At 38.6% G+C, this 25,005-nt stretch overlaps 1 protein-coding gene across 1 annotated transcript in view; it reads right to left on the minus strand.

Moving 5' to 3' along the window:
* The window catches only part of STK32B (serine/threonine kinase 32B), a 161,926-nt gene that overhangs the window by 12,578 nt on the left and 124,343 nt on the right, over window positions 1-25,005 (minus strand). The window contains exons 7-11 of the mRNA XM_061379764.1: window positions 16,520-16,623; window positions 11,926-12,042; window positions 10,804-10,929; window positions 4,428-4,559; window positions 3,601-3,665 (exon numbers count right to left, since the gene is read on the minus strand). Coding sequence (XP_061235748.1) covers window positions 3,601-3,665; window positions 4,428-4,559; window positions 10,804-10,929; window positions 11,926-12,042; window positions 16,520-16,623 — 544 coding nt within the window. The remainder of the gene's footprint in view (window positions 1-3,600; window positions 3,666-4,427; window positions 4,560-10,803; window positions 10,930-11,925; window positions 12,043-16,519; window positions 16,624-25,005) is intronic.

Here is a 25,005-nt window from a genome sequence, read left to right on the forward strand (position 1 = left end):
ATATTAGTGCCCAAAACTAAACTAGTTTCAATCATCTTCTTTCTAATTAGGTGAGACTGCAGGAGCAATCTCCAAAAGAAGACACACCCAATACGAAAGGAACAAAAAATGGATCAATGAAGAGCAGCCACTTGAAATGCTCAGAAAGAGATGGATTTAAACTGAATTAAGGTCAGCAGAAGTGGTAAAAAAAGAAAAGTCGTGCTGTAGCCTTGTCCGTAAAGCATTCAGATATTATGGGGATTATGGTAATATAAATATCTCCAGAGACACTAAGTGACATAAAATGCCTATTAATGAGAGTATATTCAGTGAGGCATATTGCAAATCATTATGAATATTCAATACCAATCGAACTGAAATGAAAGAGAGCACCCAGGGACTCTGGATTTGAATCTGAAAAGACAATTGAAAGGGGGGAAAAAAGGAAGTACAAAGAGAGTGATAATAAATTTCATCTTATTAAAAATGCAGAAAATATAAAGTAAGCTCTTCACCTAGGATATGGACAAAATTAGACAATATGATTTTAAGCATCTTAATATACTTAAAACATGCTCCCTCAACTTCTACTGTTTATTCTGGGAACAGAGAGCTGTCTATTCACTTAGAACTGTTCAGTACCTTTTAGAAAAGAACCAGGTATGGCCAAATAGTAGGAAATATAGTAAGGAAAGAGAGAGAAATGTGCAGCAGCCATCTCTCTGCTTCATTCTGTGGCAGATTTTTTTTGTATGGCTGCATTGGACAAATACTGAGAAGAGAAATAAGGTGCACTAGCACCTTAGGACAGAGGCAAGCCTGTTCAGATCAATCCCATAGCAATGCTATTGGGGGATGTTAGTGTTAAGTAGAAAGACTGCTTTCAAAACCATTAGAACATTTTTAAATGTATCCATTAGAATTATTTAAACTATGCATTTTATGTGAGGTTATTGCTCCATTGCAATTAGTAAGCTAGTTCTGCAGAATTCTAACCCATTTTCATGTACACTGGAGATATGAAATACATATTCTACTCAGTAAAAGGTGGCTACAGGGTTTTACTTTCATTAGCTGGCTGATAAATTTGATGAAAAATTTGTGAAGCATCTAACTGAGGAGTAGGTATTTCCTGTGTTTTCTCCTGTTCTTTGTTTGCTAATCTCTTTAATCTTGAAGACATCTTTCAGGGTGAAGAGGTGGCTCAGGATCCATAAAGGGTAAGAAATATGATTCCACTGCAAGCAAATATTGGATCTATTTCTTCTTTTTTTTTTTTTTATTACAGGTTTTGGATATTCATAAACAGAAATAAGATGTATGTGAATATTTGTTTAGTGATAACTCCACAAAAATAGCAAAATAATCTGTGCTCAGTTTTTAAATAAAACTACAAAAAATAGTGTGGCTTTATCTGTACAATATTGCTTCCACTCCCCCACCCATCCTCCGCCTCCAAAAAAATATTGAAACTGTAGCCTACAGCTGCTAAATGAGATCAGGTTCTTGAAAAATTGCTGGTAAATCTGTGGGAATACACATTCAGATGCTGTAGAATTGGTGCTGCACTTCTAGACACAATAAAACAATAAAACATCTATCCATAGAAATAGATTTAAAACCAGGAAAAAATATTTTTTTAGCAAAATCCATGTAAGTACAGCTTCAGCCTGCACATACAGCCCTGAGGGTATAGAAAGGTGTAAGGAAAGCCACAATGAATTACTCTGGCATATACTGCATAGCCTTTTCCCTCCAGTATAATAATATCTCAGTCTCTCATTGCTCTTACTTTATTCCCATTAACTTGAATTCACTTTGCACTTCAAAAATTTGACCTCTGCTTCCCCCCTTATTAACATGTTTGTCTTAGAAAAGTATTACAGAAGTCTCTCCTTGCCCTTCTTCAACTCTAATATGTTTTAAACAAGAAATGATTGTGATGAGGCTTTAGACAATGCAGGATCGGGTATAGATCTATACTAAATATTTTCCTTTACCTTGTCAAAGACAAGCAAGCAACGACCAAAACACATGCTGTTCTAGATGAAGTGCATGTCTTTTATCTTTTGCTTCCATTTTGCCTGTACTCCGTTCAAATTTCTCCTTGATCTCTCATCAACCTCTCAGAGTCATTTATAGCTTAACTGTGGTCATGCAATATGAAACAAATAAAAAAAACCCTTCCTATGCACTGCTAAAAAATAATTTAAGACTAAGAAACTAAAACCATGTCAATAGAAATTATTTAATGCTAGGGAGCACACACAAAGGGATTTTGAAGGTGTTTTACAAAACCTGTTATTTTATTCTATCTTTCAAAAATTGCTATTTGTCTGTAGGGTTTCCTTGACATATGACTCTGAAGCAGGTGAAAGAGTTTGTATCTGGAAATGAACTAGTTGTATGAACAACTTATCAGAAACACATTAAATTGATCTATCAATGTAATCTTTTCCAGTTGTTGTTATTACAATTTTAATCATTTTGGGTTTCGTGGTTAACAAAAATCTTACAAAGTTTAGGAATTTCCTTGTGCACTGATACCAGAATGGATTCAGAGAAGCGAGCCAAGACCTTTCTGTAAACCTCTTATGAGCTGACTTGGTCTGGCTTTTCTTGTTTATGGATCTTACATAAACATATGGCTCTCTTGTGCTAAAGATTATGAAAAATAGCATGAAGAATCTGCTGGACCTTCTTTTTCTTTGCAAGTCCTTGCTGCAGTTTCCGTGAGCCATCAGTACTGGGAATAGACATGTCCCAGATTGTAACAGGAAAAATGGGGTTGCCCATGGCATAATTTCTTTCATGACATCATGTCAGGTGTGCAAAGTCGACAATCCCTTTCCCAGTTTTATTTACAGAAGACAGTAATTACCTGCACTGTAAGCAATAAGTTAGTCACCACTTTTTAATTAATTTCTTATATTTCACAACTCCATTACAAATGCTTGCAGATACAATTAGGTCAAATAAAACCACTGAATATACTTGGCTGAAGTACAAGATTTGATCAAAGACACAAACAGCTCTCCTGTTAAAAGCTGTATCTGTTAATACAAATGGGTCCCTAGTGACACCAACTCACACACAGTAAGCTATGTGAAATGCAGTGTATTAGTTGGACCAGGAAAACTATTGACATCCTTGAGATTCAGACTTGTGTCTGATATAGGTTTAATATTTAGCTCTGTTGAAATAAACTTTGTTTTCATAGCGGTGAAGTATGAATGGTGCTTCCAAGTCAGAACACTGCAGCTCATACTATAAAAATTTCACAGTTTCTTACTTCTTTTAGTTTTGTTTTGTAAAAGAGCCCCTTTTATTGTATTCCTTTTGGTTAATTGCCAACAGTTTCTCTGCAGAGTGACAGTGATATTTACCTTATCTCTTTAATATGGTTTGATATCACAAGCACTTTTGCTTGCTTTCAGAGGTGGGAAAACTACCAAACCATCACACACTGTAAGAAGAATAAATCAGTGGAAATCCAAGCCCTTTAGACCATGCAGCTCTGATCATTAATCACTTTTTCTTAAGCTGAGAGAAAGAAAAAATAAATCTCAAATTCATTTCAGTAGTGAATGCTAAACAGGCATTAAGAATTGCACTTACTTCTCTCTGTTGAATATGATGAATTCTTTCCTAACGGTTTCCAAGCACTGCTGCAGGTGCACGTTCTTTAAAAAACAGCACGAATAAGTTGATTAAAAAAGACGGAAAATCATAGACAAAAATCATAACAACTGAAACAATACTGAACAAAGAGGCTTATGAATGGATACTATCAAAAGGCATTTTGAAGGCTCTTCAAAAGTGACAGCACAATCAATCTTTCTTTTGGAAGAAATTCGCCACAAAGAATTTTACGTCTGACAGCTCTAAGAACAGCTTGTATGAGCATTCAGAATCATTGAGAGCAGCAACAGAGTTCTTAAAACCTCACTGAAATGAGAATTCATGTCTGGAAAATGATTATTTCTTTATTTTCTCCAAAGTGTAGACTGTTTATACAATCAGTCATTCTACATGGGACAAATTAATCAAGACTGCAAGAAATGGCTTTAAAACATTTATAAATAACAAGCTTTCCATGCTGCATAGTTTTCATTTTTCATATTATCAGTGGATAAATACTCTTTGTAACTATCTGTCCATGTGTGGGAAGCATATTTGCCAACTGGCAACACTTTTTCATAGTTTAAATGAGCATCTGAGTGAATCTTAAAAATGATTACAACTTAAACATGCTGTTACTATTTGAAATAAATGGTTGCTTTTCATCTTGCTTTGGAGATCATTTATGCTGTATGTAAAATGACAGACATAGAGAATGAATCTAATTTCAGGGATGACAAAACTGGGAATTGATAAAACTGAGTTTGTCTATTAAAGAATTTAAATGAAATGCCACTGATCATAGTCACAAGTCCCCAACTTACCAGTGGGCAGGTTTCCTTAGCTCCATCTTTGGCTTTGTTTTTGGCAAGTCGCTTTTTCTTTTTGTGGAGAGGTTTGGACTCTAAAATCATTTCTTCAAGTTCAAATGTAGGATCACAGTTCAGTCTTCCTTTCTGGTACAAAAGGATTCAAAATTACTCTTTGAAGCATCATGATGGTTATTCAGTTTGCCTGTCAATTGTTAATACCATCAATAATGATCCAGCTTCACAAACACAGTAAAATGAAAACTGTCTTTTTAGGCCTGGACTGATACTTGAATTCTAAATAAGGGAGATAAGATAAAAATAAAGCAATTATAAAGACTTAGATCCTCTTCCTAGTTATACAAAGATGTACTCCTAGACTGACTCCAATTATGTCACTCCAATGAGAGAGATTAATCTGGCCCAGAGCATTCATCAGAATATCAGTTAGTGCTGAACAAAAATGACAGCTGTAATAGTGCAGGAAGGAAGGGAGTATTTCTAAGACCTTATGTCCTGGGTTCAGCAGTAGCAGTCATTTTTTTCTCCTTCTCAGTAGCTGGTGCAGTGCTGTGTTTTTGACTTTCGGCCTTGGAACAGCGCTGATAACACCAGTGTTTTTAGTCACTGCTCAAATCTTTGGTCTGGCCAAGAACTTCATGAGCCTCATGCTCTGCCAGGGAGGAGGGGAAGCTGGGAGGAAGCAGAGACAGGACACCTGACCCAAACTAACCAAAGACGTATTCCATACCACAGCACGTCATGCCCAGCATGTAACTGGGAGTTACCCGGAAGGGCTAGCTGGATGGCAGGGTTGGAGGAGGTATCGGTTGGTGCTTGGTCAGGCTTGGGGAGCGAGTTATCAGTCACCTGGTGATGAGGTGTTGTATTCTCTTCCCTTGTTATTTCCCTTATCGTTATTATTATTGGTGGTAGCAGTAGTGATTTGCGTTATGCCTTAGTTACTAAACTGTTCTTATCTCAACCCGTGGGAGTTGCATTCTTTTGATTCTCCTCCCCATACCTCCAGGAGCAGGGGGAGGGCAAAAAGGGGGAGAGGAGGGAGAGGGAGGGAGTGAGAGAGCAATTGAGTGATTTATGGCTGACTGTGTTTAAACCACGACACCTTGCTTGTTAAAATCTGCTTTTCTGAAGAGATGAAGGTGGATTCAATTACCTAGCTCCTGTCCATGGTAGCAAAGCAACGAGGGGGCCTTTTTTGGTTAGCAGCATTCATATAAAAAAACATTTCATAGAATCACGGATTACCAGGTTGGAAAGGACCTCAAGGATCATCTGGTCTAACCTTTCTAGGCAAAGCATAACCTAGTCTACCTGTCCCAGCACACTCTCCCGCTGAATCTTAGGTATCCAGCATTGGGGAATCCACTACTTCTCTGGGGAGATTATTCCAATGGTTGATTGTCCTCACTGTGGAAAATGTTCCTCTTGTGCCCTACCAGAATGTCTCTAGGAGTAACTTGTGCCCATCACCCCTTGTTTTTTCTACATGACTCTTTGTAAACAGGGTCTCCATCTTCTTTGTAGCCACTCTTTAAATACTGGAACATGGTGGTAAGGTCTCCCCTGAGCCTTCTCTGCTCTAGGCTGAACAAACCCTGTTCTTTGTCTTTCCTCACACAGCTCCCCAGTTCATTGATCATCTTTGTAGAACTTCCCTGGACCTTCTCCAGCCCATCCACAACCTTTTGCATAGCAGGGACCAGAACTGAATACAGTATTCCAGATGTGGCATGACAAGCACTAAGTAGAGTGAGATAACAACATCTTTATCTCTGCTGGTGATGCCCTTGCTGATGTAACCCAGCATGCCATTGGCTTTCTCTGCCGTGGCAGCACACTGTTCACTCATCTCAAGCTTGCCGCTCACTGGGATCTCCAGGTCCCTTTCCACAGAGATGCCCCCCAGCTGGGCAGATCCCAGCCTGTGCTGCATTCCTGGATTATGTTTTCCCAGGTGCAAGACCTTACACTTGTCCTTGCTGAACTTCATAAAGTTCTTGCTAGCTCTCTCTTCCAGCCTTTCCAGGTCATCCTGCAGGGTGGCTCTCCCTTCTGAAGTGTCCACTTCCACTCTCAGTTTGGTATCTTCAGCAAATTTGGTTAGGGTGCATTCGATCCCATCTTCCAGATCATTTATGAAGATATTAAACAGAGTGGGCCCAAAGTCGATCCCTTGGGGACCGCACTAGTGACAGGCTGCCTGTTTGAAAAGTTGCTATTTACCCTCACCTTCTGGGTGCAGGCAGTCAAACAGTCCCCACCATAACACAGAGCAATAGCCTAGACCATAATGTATCAGTTTCTCTAGGAGAAGATTGGAGGAGACTGTATTGAAAGCACTGGAGAAATCCAGGTAGACAATGTCCACTGCTCACCCCACAGCAGCTGAGCAGGTTACTTTGCCGCAGAAGGATATCAGGTTTGTCAAGCACAATTGGCTGTTGGTGAGTCCATGCTCGCTTTTCCCAATTGTGTGCTTCATTTCAATTTACTATGCTTTTTCTTACCTGTTACTGGCATTACTTAAATATTCTAAATTCTTCATTTTTATGTTAATTTATGATGCTTGAAACAAATCTTTGTTGTATTAGGAAGCCCTTTCCAAGCAGATTGATTGGAAACATCATTTCTATATGGTCATTTCCTTCCTTGATTCTTTTCAGATTCTTCTTTAATTCTTTTCAGGTTCTTGATTCTTTCAGGTCTTTTCAGCATAAAAGTTTACAGGAGCATAGTTTATGCCTTGAGGGTTTCTTTAATTCTATTCATTAGTGCAGTAAAACCATCTCATGACAACATTTGGGATTGAGCTCTTCCTCTCCTATTTAGGGGTAAGAGCTAGGGTACAGCCAGAAAAGCTACGGTTCAGTTCACAACTTGGCATCCTAATGTCAGGGTTTTGCTGCTCCTTAAGATCAGTATAACCTGAGCTCCTTTCTTCTTCTCATTCTCCCAAAACACGCAAACCATTTGGATTTTGTGATGGAAGATCTGAAAAGCAGCCTGTTTTCTTCTGAGGGTTCAGTCACACCATTGTCACTGGCAAGGTGGAAGTACTAAGGTAAGTCATATATAGATAGTAGATATTTAGTAACCAAAGACACTAAGCAGTAAAACCACATCAGAAATCACTTGTATAACTTGTGGTGTCTTATAATGAACCATTGGATTTAGAGATCACTCCATCATTTTATTCATAGCTAAGTCTGTATACTCAAAGTATAATATTAAGCTTTCTAATGCCTTTTCTTCCATACTATCCAGTCGGGTTTAGTAAAGTTTATTTTTTGTCTTAATTAATGGAAGTTTATGGTTTATTTATATTTATTTATAAATAAATAGTTATTTACATTTAACCAATCAGTTCCTTTTTTTGAGCATGTACAGTTTTAAGATTTGTTTGAGCACTTAAATGTGTGACTTTAATTCTGAAGCTTTAAAAATCAAAACAAATAATATTGAAGCAATTTTTTGCTTCCTTTATCAAATCTCTAACATACAAAAAGCCCTACTAACAATCTGTAACTCCAAGCTGAATAGAAATAAAATAAGTAAAGCAGAAAGAAACACATGTACTTGTTATGTAAAAACAATGTTTGTGGAATCAACTACACAGGGAGAAATTAAACAATTGGACCTTCCTACCACAAGCCTCCCGTGTGTCCTTTAGCCTACAGACCAAAACAACATACTGCCAGAATGTATAAAACTCTCTAGTCATACAACTATTCTCAAATCCCAGCCTGTGTTGGGCTCAATTGACCCTTTCACCAAAGCCTGAAAACCAAGAGAGATGCTATTGCGTGGTCCCAGTTAGGGAAAGGTTTTACTGGTGCAACAGAGGAAAAAGTTCTTGGAAAATGCCTGGTCAAAACAAGTATCTATGTTTATGAAACAGTAAAGTTTATTATAATAAAGAATTATGCTCGAGCAAGACACCTTGACTCTTGCCTTCTCACTGTTTTTCCTAGTACACCTGATCAAGCAGGTGCCTGCAACAAGCCCTGCAATGTCAGCCCTTGTCCTGAAGAGCCTGGTAGGACTTGGAATGGGACTTTCAGATTAATCCAAGTAAGTAAAAGCAACTTTGTATTTCCTTTTAAATGTAGAATATTATTTTGCCTCCAATAGTGTAAGTTCCTGCCAAAACATAAATAAGGTGAATCCAAATGAGAAGAATCACTGTCTGACAGATGTTTAATGGATGACAGTTGAAAGTATTTCAAGAGAACTTAGTCTTTCCTGAGTCTCCACCACATTCTCCACTGTCAACATCAGACACAGAGACAAGCCATTTGGCTAATAGAAGAGTTCTAGACACACTGGTTGCACAATTGCTTCTGAAATCACATTGAAAGTTTCTTTTTTTTTTTTTTTGCCATTCTTAAGAAAACAGGAAACTTCTCTGTACTTTCTTAATAGTAAGGTACGCTCAGAACAATCTAAATCCAGATGAAAAGAAGCAGACAGCTACATGAGAACTGTGAATTAAGGAATTAGGGTTACAGATACAAACTACTGCACACTTCTTGTGCTCCTGCTCTGGGTGTAAGCCAGCTGGAGGTAGAAAACTTGCAGTCATTTATTAGATCCTATTATCACAGCCAAACTGCCATACCTCACTGCTTGAGAGGCAGGCTTAGCAGGGTGGCACACATCCTATTACCTGGACTCACTCCTGGACTGAAGTTGACTTGAATCCAGTTCTCTGGAGAAGAGTTTAGATGGAAGATATGGCCCTATTAATTCAAGTGTGATTGGGAGCAAGGAGGAGACCAAGGAGACGTCTGGGGAAAAGAAAACACTGGAGCAGCAGCATGAGTAGAGAACAGACTTGCTATAGACAGGTTTCGGTAGCTGGTTTCAGTGAAGCAGGTTTAAGTCCTCTGTCTTGACTTTAAGTTCTAAGACATGTACCTGTGCACATATGGGCTTTGCAGAGTCTGGGACTCCTCTGGATCCTCAGGTATGTTGTAACTTTGGGTGCTGACAGCTGGATGAAATTTTCATCTAAGAGTAGAAGGACTAAATAATCTGTTGAGCTTTGTCTGAGGAGTCAGGGCCCACCTCCAATATCTCAGACATCAGATCTAACTTAGAGAATAGGAAAACAGGAAAAGCAGTCTTCATTTTTCTTGTAGATGCACACCACCAGGTGAATGGAGTTCATTGTCCACCAGTCCAGGAAGGAACTTTGTTTTGCAGTGCTTTGATTAGGATAGCAACCTGAAAGAGCATAAGGGAAGGGCCCAGCATGGCATAGCAGTTACTCAGAGCACAGAGGTGTTGAATGAGAGGGAAAGAGTCCTGGCCTTGGAGTTTCGCCCCAGTGAATGTTGCTTTAAAGTGCCTAAGAGGGGCCAGCCTTTCTCTTCACCTGTTGCACTAGTTACCTGCTATATTCCTGGTCTTTCCCCAAGCTCACAGAGGGAGGCCCTGCTTGTCCACCCATAGCTTTCTTCTCCTGCAGAATGTTGCTTCCAGGAAAGGTTCTGGTCAGGTGCCAAGAAGCACAGCAAATACTGTCAACACTGTCCTGGCAACCTGCCTGGCTGCCTGTGCTCCATTAAGCAATGCAATCTTGCTCTCAGATTCTGTAAGGCTGAATCCTGTCCCCATCATATTTAGCAAGAACTCTGACGTGCAAGAGGACAGAGTTTAGCTATACCCTCTTACTCCTCTTTATTTATGGTTGCATAAACAAAATATTATCAGACCTTTTTATGCTACAAATTTGTTATGAGAAAAATTATGGTACAGTATGAGTGAACAAAGTGGAGAAGCATGTTAACACCACAGGCATTGCTTTTTAATTGTATCTATTTGTGTATGATCAAAATGGAAATATCCAGAAAATACCAACAAAATAGGACCACGGTAAAAAGAGAAACCACCAGATTTCCTCGCAGAATCTTAATGTTTTATTGTAGGAAAATGTCACAAAGAAAATAGGTCAGTCTTTTGGAACAGTGTTCTTTAATTGAAAAAGGAACAGCGCACTGGGATGTTAAAAAGTTTTGCAAATGTTAATCAGATGCCCAACTTTCACAGCAGCAACCATCATCTTGGTATTCTTTGGCTCCACAACCATTTGCTCTAAGAGCTTAAATGCGAAGCCTGGAAAATGTTTTTTTATTTGAAAGGGAAAAAAATGTGAACCAAGGTTAATGAATTTGTGTTATGATCTGATAAAATGTGTCAAATTTTCCCTTAGCTGTAGCTGAGTAAATGAAAGTAGAATCCAAAGTAAAGCTTCTTTGAGAAGTAAATCACTGAAGAGCAATAAATGCAAGCATAAATAACTAAACAAGCAGTGATAATTAAAGTCAGAATTTGCAAACACAGTTGACCTGAAATATTGACTTACGTTAGGAACAAAGCCTGGGGTCACAGATTTCTCTAGAACAGCATCCCAGTTGACATCAGCTAGGTATGGAGAGCTTTGGATGTCTGCAAGGCTTGAAAGACGGCACTCCGGGTCCTTAGTGAGGAGCTGTGAGCAAGCACAAGGCATTTTCTAAGAGACTGTATGCCACATAAAGGAGTAAAGGCATCACATGTATAAACTGTATGAGACACCCTCTGAGTAAGGAAATGGCTAGGGAATCTTCTAACAGCTGCTGGAAGACCCAATCTAAAAAAAAATAAAAGTGATAACTCATAGGATATGAATATGATTTAATTGCCACCAGATGGCTGTTGCAGGCATGAAGCATATAAATGTACTAGTAACAAAAGTCTGTTTACAACTACACAAGAGTCCAAGCAACATGAAACATCACAGTTCAATGCCACTCAACAATTTGTATTTCATCTTAAATTTATTGGACTATATAGTTACACTTGGCATCCTAGCAGCAATTAAGATTAGCCATTATAAAAAATAGATTGCTGATTGCTTCAAAAGAAATTGATCTTCTATTTCTCTATTTGTCCATTCATAAATACTTCCTGCTCAAATAACAGTATTGATGATCTGAAATAACTAAGAGAGACAGATGATCATTGCAGTATGGCCAGAAGACTAAACCAAATAAAAAATCAGGGATTTCAGGGAAAAAAATGGTTTCCAGGGTCATGATACCTTCAGAAAAGCTCCATCTTGTAGCGTAGTAACATTTACAGAAAGGTGGCTCAACTTTAGTTGTTGCAACTATAGCAACATAGAGCAGGGAGAAATAGAGCTCTTTTCAAGTTCCCTGGCTAGAAACTGTAGCAGACATTCAATGTGCAGAGTGGTCCTTCATTCCCTCACCAATAGACAAAACCAGGGCTGGAAAGAATGGGGCCAGGGTACAGAGTAGAAATTATTAATCCCCAAAGTAAATATTGCACCATTCACAATCAGAAAATCTAGGAATAAGCCCTGCCTTCCTAACCTTGACATTCTGACTACTTAACGTGTGTGCTTGTTTGATGTCTCTGCATTGTTGGAGGGGTTTCTGGAAGAAAACAGAAGACAGGACAGAAGTGTTTGTAGCTTTCTTACCTTTTTCAGTAGTGCTATCATGCCCTTGCACCATGCAGATGAGTAGTGAACTCTTTCTATCTTGAACATGTTCAGTATCTCATCAATAGGGGTGGCTGAATGAATTTCATAGGGTCTCTGGGAGAAAGTTGAATCAATATCAAGTCAGCACAGATGGATAAAAGAGTGCAGACAATTACATTTTCCTGAGCTTGGTGTTGTTTATGCTGGAAATATCAAAAACATCAAAACATCTTATAATAATTTTGAGGCTAATCCTTCTTTGCGTGTGTGCTTTTCTTCAGCTGTAATGAATGTAGTTACTCATAGATGCATTTCTTCAGCAATTTTTTCTCTCATGAAAAAAAGTGTAAATTCAGATGGGAAGACTGAAGAATTTTGTTCCTGGGGCATTCTATGTGAAATGTGGATTATGTCCTTGTGATCTAGATGGACAAAGTGGTGAAGTGGTGGCTGAAGGGAGATTTGTCATCCTGATTTTACTTAGTAGATAGAAAAATATAAAAATGCTTACAAAAATCTGTGTAAGAGCCACAGTAAGAAAAGTAGACTCCAAATCCCAGCCCTTTGCCTTTGCTCTTTTTGAAATCTACAATTACCTCTAAAACTAAAGCTAAAATTCGCACAGGACTTGATGTCCTGTGTTTGCAGTGCCTAAATTCTTCTATAGCTGAAGAGAAGGTCCAGGCTTTACAGTGTTTTGTTCATGCAGATCACTGTGATTTATTTGATGGAATGTGGCTTGTGGAAATAAGAGTACTGCATATAAATTTGTATCCTTATTAATTATTGTGCACATATTTTTAAAGACCTGCATTTGTGAACCAAGTTGTTAGAATGACATTCGATGTATTTTTTTAAACAAGGATAGAATGCGGATTGTTTGTGAATTAAGTTGTACTCAGCTGGTGACAAATACGTGACATGAGATCTGCAGCCAAACATCATCATAGCATCAGTGTGCAAACTGATGCATCACAATTCATGCACAACACAGAGTCACCTTCTAATCTAATACCCTCAACGGCAAAGGGCAGACACTCATTATCTTCACTAAGAACTGAATCATCCCTTGACTTTAGCTAGCATGTACTGCTACAAGATTATAATTTAAGACTATTTCTAGATGTCAGCTATCTAACCTGATAGTGAATTGGAACCACTCTTCATAAAGGACTAGAAAATATTCTTAGTTTGAGAAGATTCATGCACATGTTTAACTTTCAACATATGTATGAAACTAAATTCATTCCAGAGCATTGAGATGTTCTAAAAATAAATTCGACTGCTCAAATCTCTTTGCTCTGATTCACATTCAGTTAGTTTGTTGTCATTTAGCAATATCATGTCCATATGAATTCAACAGGACCTAATTGCCTGCTCTAAATACATAATTTTCTTGAATGAAGTTCAGAACTGTCATTTGAAATAGTCTGTCATGTTTTCCCCTTCCTGCAGTGCTGCTGCCCTAAACCACTTATTAAAAATGAAAGGTTAACATTCTGTTTATTGTCAGGAAGTAACCTACTGCTGATTTAGACTTCATGTAACAATATGACCAATATGATTATTGAGTCAGAATTTACACCAATCATTGTAAATGGTGGTTTAGCTCTAAAAATAAGAACTTTAAGGAATAATGAATCACTGAAGGTTTTTCTGTTAAGAATATTTCTGCCCAAGCCTTTCCCTCAGTGAAAAATCCTTAAAAACCTACCTTATTTTAAAGATTATTGGCATTCTGCAGTCTTGATTTTTTGAGATTTGCAGAGATTTTTAATATTGTAATTATCTTGAATTATAAATGGCCATTGTAAATTTGGGTTTTATAGAAACTTAACACCTATATCTCCCATATTTTTCAGCTACTTAACCTTCTTGAGGGTCAGAACCCTTCTGTTTTGTTTTGAAATAATGCAAAAAAAAAAATCTGTTTTGCTTTTGTTCATGAAGTTTGTTGTAATCTGTTGGCATTGCAGTGAAAGCCAAAGTTGAAAAATTCCAAATATAACCTCTTTCCTTCACCTTGTCTTTACTGAGGTCATAGTATATACTGTTACTGTAATATTTTAGCAGTGGTCTATACCTTAGGAACAGGCTGATATGTGTCATGGTTTCCATCATGCAGTTTAATTCCATGGACTTGATGCAAAGCTTTATGATTTACATTTTTTTCTCATTAGATCTCTTATTAGAAACTGGCTAAGGAAAGAAACGTGCTTGTGACATATTGAGGAATGCTAGCACTACTGTAGATAACCGAAAAATAGTCCTGACAGCTCTGTACCAGACACAACCTACTCCTGTAGCTACAGCCCTGTTACCAGCAACATGCTGTCTTGACTGCCTGGTAGTAGTGAGCAAGGTGTGAGAATGGCTGCAACATCTTGATCACCCTGAGCCTCCCCTGAGGACCCTTCCATCTCACAACAGTAGAGGCAAATAAAAACAAAAAGGCAGCTCGGTATAAAACAGCTTATTCGTACTAAGTTCCTCTCGAATTCAGCAGGCATTGTCATGCACTATGCACAGCTCAGAGATGGAAAATGGTTGACATTTCTGATGCTTCTCGTTTCTAATGCTCCTTTCCTTCCCTCCTGCCTTCCCCATGCACTAGCATGCACCATGCAGGAAGTTATATCCGGGTGGCTCTGCCCAGTGCAACACACTCCTCTTTCTGCAGCAGAAGCAGGTTGGCTGCACTGAGGACCCACCTATCTGCTCTGTGGCAATGGGGCATCCTTTCTGCTGAACAAAGTGCTGCAGAAGTGTGGAGGAAGAAGGAGCTGCCTGCCTGCAGGTTTATCCTGAAACCTTGTACTCACAGGCTGCATCTTTGCAGCTGTCTGCACAGGGCTGCTGCAGCAGATGGAGCTCCAGAACTCGCAGTTGCTGCAGACATCAACATGCCTCAGGTTAAGCACATTCCCTCAACCTGCCACTACTTCTGTTGTAATTGCTATTGCTCGTTGAGGCCTTGTCTGGACTAGAAAAGTTTAGAAATAGAATTCAGGAAAAAATACACCTTTTCCTAGTCCATGCAAAGGCACGGGCTGCAAAGCCATCCTCTGGCTTGCTCAGTGAGCAAGAGCCATCCTTCAGGTGAAAACAAGCAGCTGGCTTGGTTGACTGGGGCATGGACAGATTCAGTCTCAACTTTGGTTGGTATGTAGCCAGATCAATTTATTCAGAAAAGATTGTATGGATCTTGGCAAATGGATACCATTCAGTATAATTTTTCATTTAGTCAAGTGACTTTGTCACATTAAAGCGATCTTTGATGATTAGCCTTGGGAGTTCAGCTTTCATTGCACAATCATTCATTGTGTTGCTTTCTTGGAGACACTCATTGGTGAAAGGGTTGGTAAAAAAACAGCAGGATTTCCTTTTAATTTATTATATGTGTAGCTAGTCCTACTGTCTGTGGCTAGGGTTGAGGATGTATTATGTTTATCACTTAACTGCTCAGGTCTTAAATGTTCAGGTTAAAATCTTCCATCCTGGGAATAATGTCAGCTGTCAGCTTAAAAACTCAGTAGATTTTCAGAATGATATGTAGGAACCCTTTTCTTAAGGGTTTTAATACCCCTGTGCTTTGAGAGCAGGCACTGAAATTTGGCATGGGAGAGTTCTTTGCATCAGGAGCATGGCTTTTGCCATTTTTATGGAAATACAAAATAGATTGACCAAGATTTATGCCTCTGAAAAATATGGCTTCTGGATTGAAGTAACAACGTGCAGACACTATGAAGTTTCCAATCCAAAAATGGGAATAATAATTGTTATTTCTAGTTTTCTTTGCCTGTCATCCTAATTGAAACTGAGATCTTTGTGAGGTGGATTGTCTCACATTCCAAAGTGCTTAACAGGAGAGTGTAGTAGTACTGAGTTAATGTCATATGATAATAATAACTCCTTTCTTTAAAAACAGCATACTGCAATGCAATAAAATACTCTAAGATAGGAATTATAATAATAAATTAAAAAACACCAGCTACTTTAGCTATGTCATTATCCTGAAATAGTATCTAAATTACTGTTTTCCATAGGGATAGTAAATATTTAAGCAACCAACTTTGATACTTTGAACCAAAATGGAAAAGAATTTTCCATCATCTTCTGTGATGTTTGACCATGCTCAGGAAGATTTTTCATTAAGCTTATTCACATAATTGATTAGATAAGTAACAAGTATACTGGCAGATAAGCATTTTCTGTAGTTGAGCCAAACATCTTAGGATATTGCATTAGCTCTTTTAAGGTATTAGCCAAGAGAATCAAAGATATAATAAAGCCTAAAGTATCTCAACTTCTATTTGGAAAAAAAGTACCATTGTAAAGTACCAAGTCAGCATTGTGGAGAAGCCATTAAACATTAGGCCTTTCTTTAGCCAAACACAGGCAAATGTAATTGAAAATGGGGTGAAACTTTCCCAAGAATGTTTCCAGCTGGGAAAGACCCAGGACATCCTTCCTGACCTGAGCCCCATCCACTCAGATTTTATCCTGAAGGGTGTGCTCAGGGGATCTGCAAACTTGCGTTCTTCTGCCAGTCAGTGTGTTAAGTAACAACATGAAAACCCATCATTCTTACCCAACCCCTCAGCAATTCATATGCTGTAATTCCTAGTGACCACCAGTCTACTGGGTATGAGTATCCTGGACCTCCATCCATAAAGGCCTGGAACACTTCCGGAGCTAAATCAATAATCAAATCAAACAAAAAAAATATTATATTAAGGCTATACTATGGATCATTAATGTTAACAGCTGAAAAATGAATAAGGATGTGATTAATTGGAATGAAATACTTTTGTAAGCACAACATTTTCAGGATGCAGATTCAGTGTGTAGGTTTGCTGGCAGCAAAAGACCTTCACTGGTCAGGGTTTTTCTGAATTCAATAATTTTATATGTTAATTAATACCTGGTTCATTTAAGTTTTGTTATGTGAATGAAAATAAGGAATAGAAGCGGAGTTACTTAACTGAAACATTTAAAGTAATATAAATATTTTATGGGGAAAATATCTGCAAAGTGATTCTTTGTGACTGATGAAGGTGTTGAACACGGTAAATCTCATCCTTATTCTACATTTGGATAGAATTAATCAGATGGATAATAAAGGTATTCAACATAAGAAAATAGTAATTAAATACAAGTATGTATTTACACAAGTACGTATCTTACATTGTATGCTGTAAGAACTAGAAATAAACACAGTCAATAAAGTGATGAATTACATAAAAATAACTTTCCAGGGAGGGTGTGGGGAGATCTTTTCAAAACAAAGATCCAGTTGGCTAATTTCAGCAAGAAAAACATACTAAATAATGCCGCTGTTGCTTCAAAATACCATCAATAAATAAGAACATATGAAATGAAATGAAATGAAAAGTCAGTCATGCTTTTCTAATTATATCACAGCAGAATCTCAGTACATTTTGTGAAAACAACACTTTCCCTTGGGTTTTTCTAAACAACGTTATCACCAACCACAACATCATGGTTGATTGCAACTACCATGTGAGCCTCTTCTGGCCAAGATACCAAGTCTAATATACCACATTACTACCTGATTACCATTGCATCACTTTCTAATGGGCATACGGCAATGAATAATGTGATTTGCTCACGCTTACTTCCAACTGGCAGTGGGATTTTTTATGGTATTTAGAGAAGCATCTTTAATTAAAGAAAAAGCATGTCTTTCAGAGTTTATGCAGTCCTTGCATCATGGATTGCAACCTAACAATTTACACATCTAGACTTCAGAAAGTCTTGAATAGCCAAACCTAACAGACAGTTTTGGCATTCATGAATCAGATAGGAAAGAAGACTAGGGAAAATAGGTATAGGTAAGGTATAGGTATTGTGCTGTGACCCAGTACAGCATAAATCAATAATATCATAAAAGTCATCACACTGAGTTAGCTATGCCTCACCTCCAGACAACACAGCTTCACTTGGCATGCTCTACCTTCAGATGTATTTCAGAACTTCCTCATGTGCTACTGTGGATCTTTGGTGACACAATTTACATGCAGGCAGTGTGTCATGGAGATAGGTGCTGAGAGGGTAGGCAGGGGTTTTTGTGTTACTTTAGTGGATCAATGCACCTAAACTGTACATCAGACATCAAACTAATATTCTAATATTCTGAATATCATCATAGTAAAGGTTTGCTTTATTAAGACACATTTGTTATGGTTCTTGCCCACTGTGCCTAGATGATGTATAATAGCTCATTACAGAAATAGCCTTTGTGACCTTTTCACAGAGGTATAAGGTATAATATTGGTTTCACTCTTTCTTTTATAGCTTTAGCATTGCAATAATGTGACATATCACTATCTGATTTCTATGAGGTAAAGATGAAAGTACCTTATTGACGCAACCTATAACACTGCCAGAATGGTGTAGATGTTTTGCTAATTAGTGACTGAGTTATCCACTTTTATTTCATTTGCTTGTCTAAAAGCTGCAAGGTCAACTCATCCCACATTAAGCAGACCAGTAGGAAATTATTCTTTTTGCCCACTGGCCCTAGTGTTCTGAAGCTCTGTTTTCTCACCTTAACCTGATGGCATCCTTAGATTAGAAAATGAGCAGTCAGTCTCATGTTTTTTAAAGCAAATGGACCCTTTTCCCCTGCTTTAGCAGTATTACTTTGCAGTCAAGCAGCTCCTCAGCCAGCTCCATTCAGCTCTCTTTCAGTCAGCTATAAGCATCCACTTTGCAAGGTGAGGGAAGGCTGACAGAAGGTGCAATATCATTTACAGTATTCTACCTACAGTTTTTTTCTCAAGGTGAAATCTCAACCCTAATGAAGCCAAAAGACCCCTCCCCAGTTTGTCAAGGCTATAAAAATACCAATCTCACACTAAACTTGTGCTTAATGTGTCCAAAAACCTTTTTGCACTGAGACCTTCGGTACAAATGAAGGCGTCCAGGCTGTATGGCAGACTCTTAGAGTTTGACTGCTCATTCAGAAACATAGTGTGACTTTGCAGAAAGACAGCGGATCCTCCTAGTAATGGGGTTAGCCAAGCTTTGAAGAACTAGAGCTGTGAAATACAGAACATAACATTAGATTTTGCAGTAAGAAATAACTGTGTCATGAGAACCAATCAGGAGTGCAAACTGGCTAGGATAAAAGCAGAGAAAAAACCTGAAAGGGAAGATAAGTTTCTACATTGATTTTCTTTAGGATTGTTATTGAAATAGACTGTCTGCAATCTTACTTGAATTTTATCTCAGGCTCAGCTTGGACAGCCATCCTACAGCCTGCTGTGGGTATGCTCTTCTAAAGGGTGATAAGATTTGAGCTTGACAGCTTATAGCAAATGCAACACAGCTCTGCTGTATGCACCCTTTCTGCACACATCCACTCTTATAACAGATTTAGGATGAGAAGAATATTCACATCTTTTACCCCTGTGCAAGGATTCTACCTGCAAAAGTTGATTCATGCGAACAAAAGTGAGAGAGTGCATAAGAACAAGAGTTTCAGATATTTTTCCTCAAGCAATTTCTACTGAACTAAGGCTTTTCAGGAAAATATGTAGTTTTAATACTGGGACAGATCCTGCAGTATCTTTTGGCTGAGAGCTGTAATTACTACCACATTCAGTTAGAGGAAAAGCAGTAGAAGTTTCCATGGTGGAAGCAGTGCTTTTAAATTGCGAATCTAAACCAAATAATACCAGGTCTAGCAGCAAAAATGAATGCAAAGACGTGATGCGGTTCACAGGTCTTACACGTCCTCACAGCTCCCCATGAACAAGCATCTTTGTCGTTATGGAGAGCTGCTTTAATAGAGCTGCACAAAAGAGTGCCTCCAACAGCAGTAACCAGGTGCAGATTTGCTGTTCACCCCGCTTTCAGCCGGAGGTTGGAAGAGAGATTCCTGAGGCCCCTGCTGACATGAATCACCTGATGATACTGCAATGCTGACGAAACTCAAGCAACCACCTTCTCACAGCGCATCTGAGTGAGGCAATGAAAGGCTCTAAGGCCAAAATCTCAATGGGACCTTTACAGCCTCTTGGCATTCATCATGAACTTCATGGGCTCTTCACCTCTGTTAAGACACCTGCAAATCTTTTTCAGAGCTCTGTCTTTAGCTGCTTTTGCACTGTATCTTTCTGGTAATACCATATCACTGCAGACTGTAGGAAGTAAATAAATGGTTATTTCTCTTTAAAATAAAACTATACTTGAGAACAGCTAATAAAAACTTGAACATGAAAGCAAATCTAGTGGTTCTGTGTCCATCTTAGCAACAGAGGCTCACTGGAATATCCATACTCCTGTTCTGGAATTGGGAGCCCCAGATAAGTTTGTGAGAGAGTAACTTCAGAAAATTCAATTCATACATATAATTACTCACTGAAATTATCCTAGTAGTCAAATGCTCTACAGTGTAAATGATAGAAAGGATGCATCTCATATTGCACACGTATTTCCCTGAAGATCTGTAAATAAAATAAAAAACTGAAATTTCACTTAACTGGTTATTAATTATGTACCCTGTTTGTGGAAGTTTACCTGTACCTTGCAATATAGCTCATGAACTTGTAATAAAAAGGGAATATCAGTGTAAGCGCAACCACCACAGAACCCAATTTTCACTATTTCTTTGTACTGTAAAAAAGGATTTTGTACATCAGATAAAATGCTTTCAAGTAGGGTTTCTAATAATCTGCTTAGTATTAATAGGTATCGCTTAACTTCACAGTTAAACTATAAGTATTCCAGACCTCTAAAGGTCAGACCATTTTAATTTGCTGCTGAATGGTGTGCTGGAAAATGCTGGTGATGGTAAAATAGCCAATTTGAGGTCTATCACTAGGAATAGCTGGCACAAAGAGCAGCTGTTATTATTTTTGATGGAGCATACTATTTAATCATAAAGATAATTCATCAGACTAAATCATAAAATGAAGAGCTTGGAGTGGCTGTGATACAAATCATAAATAGCACAATGTGGCATTTCTTTTCTGATGAAGTGATATAGGTTTCACTTCCTTTGCAAGAAGCTAACTGAAGAGCATGTGGTGTACTTGCCTACCACTACCTGTGAGACTGCCATGTGCTGATAAAGAAGCTTACACAGCTGGTACTTACTTCGAAGCATTGCCAACTTCCCCAGGCTGCTTTGAGCCGTCGTAAAATTCGTGAAAGGGAAAGTGAAGCAAGATGAACGCATTAGACCCTTCAATTGGCCTTTGCCACACATTAACAAATATGTATACTTAAGCAATGACGTGCAAGTGAGCCTTACAAGATTAGTTAGCTGTAAGGAGCTGATTGTCTATGCATAGCTAAGTATTGCGGAGGAGAGTTGGTCATTAATCACTACAAAAATACCCTGTGCCAATGTTAATTTGACAAACTGAAAATAAAATAAAAAATAAAGTCATCATGATTTGGCCTTAAATTATGGAATGATCAAGTTCAGGTGGGCATGTCCGAAACGTTTCTCAAGAAAGAAAACCCTGACATTAGTCATGCAGTTGGCTAGCTAGAGCTCTCTACAGCCTATTTGCATCTCAGCAGAGACCCTACATGTCAGTAAGGGGAATCAAAGGTTTGTGGAGTATGGCAGGGTTTGCAAAGCAATACACTCTAGTATAGGTGTAGCAAAACATACCTCAGTGACAAGGATGCTGAAGAGGGGCTCTTCATTAGGGCTTGTAGTGATAGGAAAAGGAGTAATGGGTTTAAACTTAAACGGGAAGTTCAGGTTGGATATAATGAAGTTCTTCACTGTGAGGGTGGTGAGGCACTGGAACAGGTTTCCTAGAGAAGTGCTCTGTTCCTGGCAGTGTTCAAGGCCAGGTTGGACAGAGCCTTGGGCAACATGATCTGGAGTGAGGCGTCTCTGCCCATGGAAGGGGGGTTGGAGCTAGATGATCTTAAGGTCCTTTCCAACCCTAACTATCCTACAATTCTATGACATTGGTTTTTATTGACTGAGATTTCATAGATAAAATAATAGATTCCGGTGTCATTAACTGAGGTCCAGCATACCATGCTGCCAGACATCATTCTCATTCTTAATATTAATGCCTGGTCTAAAAAGAAAAAAGAACAATATATGTATAAATGGATGTATTTTGACATATACAATGCACACAATACAAACAATACTTTGATTGACTATCGCAGCATAAGCAGTAAAAAGCTTACACCTTTCCAAATTTCACATGTGTGAATGACTTGACGTATAACACACATTGATAGTTTCACCTTGCTGAAGCAGGCTTAATGGGTGACAGTCTGAGCTGAATAAAAAATGAGCGTGATTTTTGAAATATTATTCCAAGAACCTTGGACTGAGACTGTTCAATGAAATATTAATTGCTCTCTCAGCAGTATGATATTAATTTTCACTTTCCTCTGAAAAATAAATTCAAAGGTGAGTAATTCTTCTAGGTCATGGTTTAAATAGAAAACAGAAATCAAACTACAGTGACAAGTGATCTATTTGGAGCAGAGTAGATGCTGTTCTAAGAGCTAAATGGAAGAAAACAACTTGCCTCTCCCTGAGTACAAACATGGACTTGGTAAACTATCAATTTGCCTCCTAGTGTTTACTCTCTCATGTGTTAAAAGGGTCTAAATCATAATGGACAACTTTCTGACTCAGAGCTTCAGACTAGCCAACTGCTAACTTCAATTGTATAAGGCGAAGTGCTGCTTAAAGCCTGACCATGCTGGGCTGGCAATTTTCTGGTGTGAAATCTAGACTTGTTACAGCAGCATAACTGATTTTGGACCATTACTCACATAATACACCTCAATAGTTTTAATACTTATATTTAACTCAATTATTCAATCAAAGTAAATATTTTAGATACCATTACTTGAATGCAGACACTGTATTTAGAACGCCTTATTAGTTTGCCATATGGCTCTACAGTCTTTCCATCCTTTACTCAGAGTAAAAGCTGTCCTCATAAAACCCTCTGTATTACTCAGTGGAGAGCAGAACCTACTTCTTGCCCTTACTTTTGCACAAAGAAGCCCTCAGGTGGTTTAACATCTGGATCAACCTCAGAGAAACAACCTCAAGTTGTTAGCCCCATTGAAAGAAAGCTCAGCAGCAATCATAGTGTCATAGTCCCCTACTACTGAATATGAAATTATGCAGAAGTACGTTCCTTGCTCCATCCAAATCCTCAGTGGCTGAAGTGTCAGTTTTTATTACTTCTTGAAGAGGCTGTGTTCAAAACCACCCATATGCTATCTGGAAGTTTGGCCCAGTATTGTCTCAGTACTGAAATTAACCAGTCTGGATAACCGGGGATTCTCAGGGCCGACTACATACCTGACACATCAGAGTAGCTATTGCATACTCCTGCCTCACATACTCCTACCAGATTAGCAGACATCATTGCATCAGTTTATGCATGCAAAAACCTGTGGGAGCTGTGTGGCTTGGCCAAAGAATCAGTCATCCAGGGGACAGAAATGCTGGGATGCTGCCCCGTCTGTAACCACTGCTGGAGGTGTCTTCCCCCTCAGATTTGCCCACAGAGCAGATAAGACCTTTTCAGGCAAGTTAAAAACAAACAAGCAAAAGAATAAAAAACAGAAAAAAAGCACCAAAACCACCACCACCACTCTTCCTTCAACCAACCAAACCAAAACTACAACTTGAACTCAGTGTGAGGGGTTTATTGACTGAGAGTCAAAGAAGTTATTGTATTAACATTTTTATTGGAAGCTCTCAAGGCTGTTAGCTGGTCAGAGAGCACAGAGAGGTAGAATTCAGCTGGAGACAGCAATTTCTTTCCTGATCTCCCAAGGTTTTTATCTGCTTGTGTGCCTACTCATTAATGTCAGAACAGAGCCAAAACCCAAGTACCCACTTGCAGCCCAGTGCTTAATCTCCTCAGCCATGGTGCTCCTAGTACAAGCTGAAAACCTTGTCAAAATGGTATTTAATTCAGCACCTTGAAGCTTCACTTGTCCACTCTCTATCCTTGCTTATCAGAACAAACAGAAGCCTGCAGGCTCATGCTGGAACCATGATATTCTTCCTTGGGATCAAAAGGGCAGGCAGTGACACCACTAGTGAAACCCTGTTGATAGACAGTGAAACCCTTGGTAGGAAAAAGGTTAGATGTTTAAAAACTTACAAACTGCCTTAACTGCACTAAAAAAGCAATGAGCTGCAAAATACCGTTTTGTTTCAGAGCACTGTTTAGTATGAGTGCGAGGAAGAGCAGGGTTGAACACCTTTGAAAACACAGCTCCAAATTTGTTCCTGCTATAGTGTAACTACCTCAGGAGCAAATTTAGCCCTAGGGGATATTTTTACTTTACCTATAAGATTGATATCAGGACATCCGCTGCTTTCCTCTGACTCTGATAGTACTTCCACACAGTATCAATAAATGTATGTGGGTGTCTCGTACATTTCAGAAGTTCAATGGAGCTCTGTAAATGCACACTCCTCTGGTAATCTCAGGCATACAGCTATTATTCACCATGACAGCAGCCTATGAAAGCAGCTGTGAAAATCTGAGATAACGAGCCTGCAGCATAGGAAGGGGGTAACTGAAACTTTTCACATAATTTATGGCTGGCTTTATTGGCTTTGGATTTTTGTCAGGTATATTTATGCCATTAAATGTATTTTATCGGTTTGATTTGAAGTAAAGTCACGGTACATTATTTGGATAAGTTCAGCCTCTGCTGAAGAAAACCATGTAGCCAATAATGCTCCCATCAGAAACACAAAAACAACCCAAAGAAACCCTAAACCTGCAAAATTTATAACCTGTGAAGGACAAGTTTTTACAACACTCACAAATAACATACAGATGTATGGAAATTGATCAGTCCAAAAGGAGATATTTCAGTGAGTAAAAAGGAAGGACTTGCATATACCTAAGTTAAGTCAGAGTGTGGAATAAACAAAAGGAGGTATATATATATTATATATATATGTCTTCCAGACATGTTTTAGTATTTAACATTTGTTCTTATAGCTGATCAACACATTGCAAGGGAGAGACCCATCACTACAAATGGGTGCCCAGCACAGGGTGCATTCTCTGAGACAAA

Source organism: Neopsephotus bourkii, unplaced genomic scaffold (genome assembly GCF_033783945.1).
Source record: "Neopsephotus bourkii isolate Nb327-2 ecotype Australia unplaced genomic scaffold, CSIRO-AGI_Nbou_v1 NB_1780, whole genome shotgun sequence".
Classification (NCBI taxonomy): Eukaryota; Metazoa; Chordata; class Aves; order Psittaciformes; family Psittacidae; genus Neopsephotus; species Neopsephotus bourkii.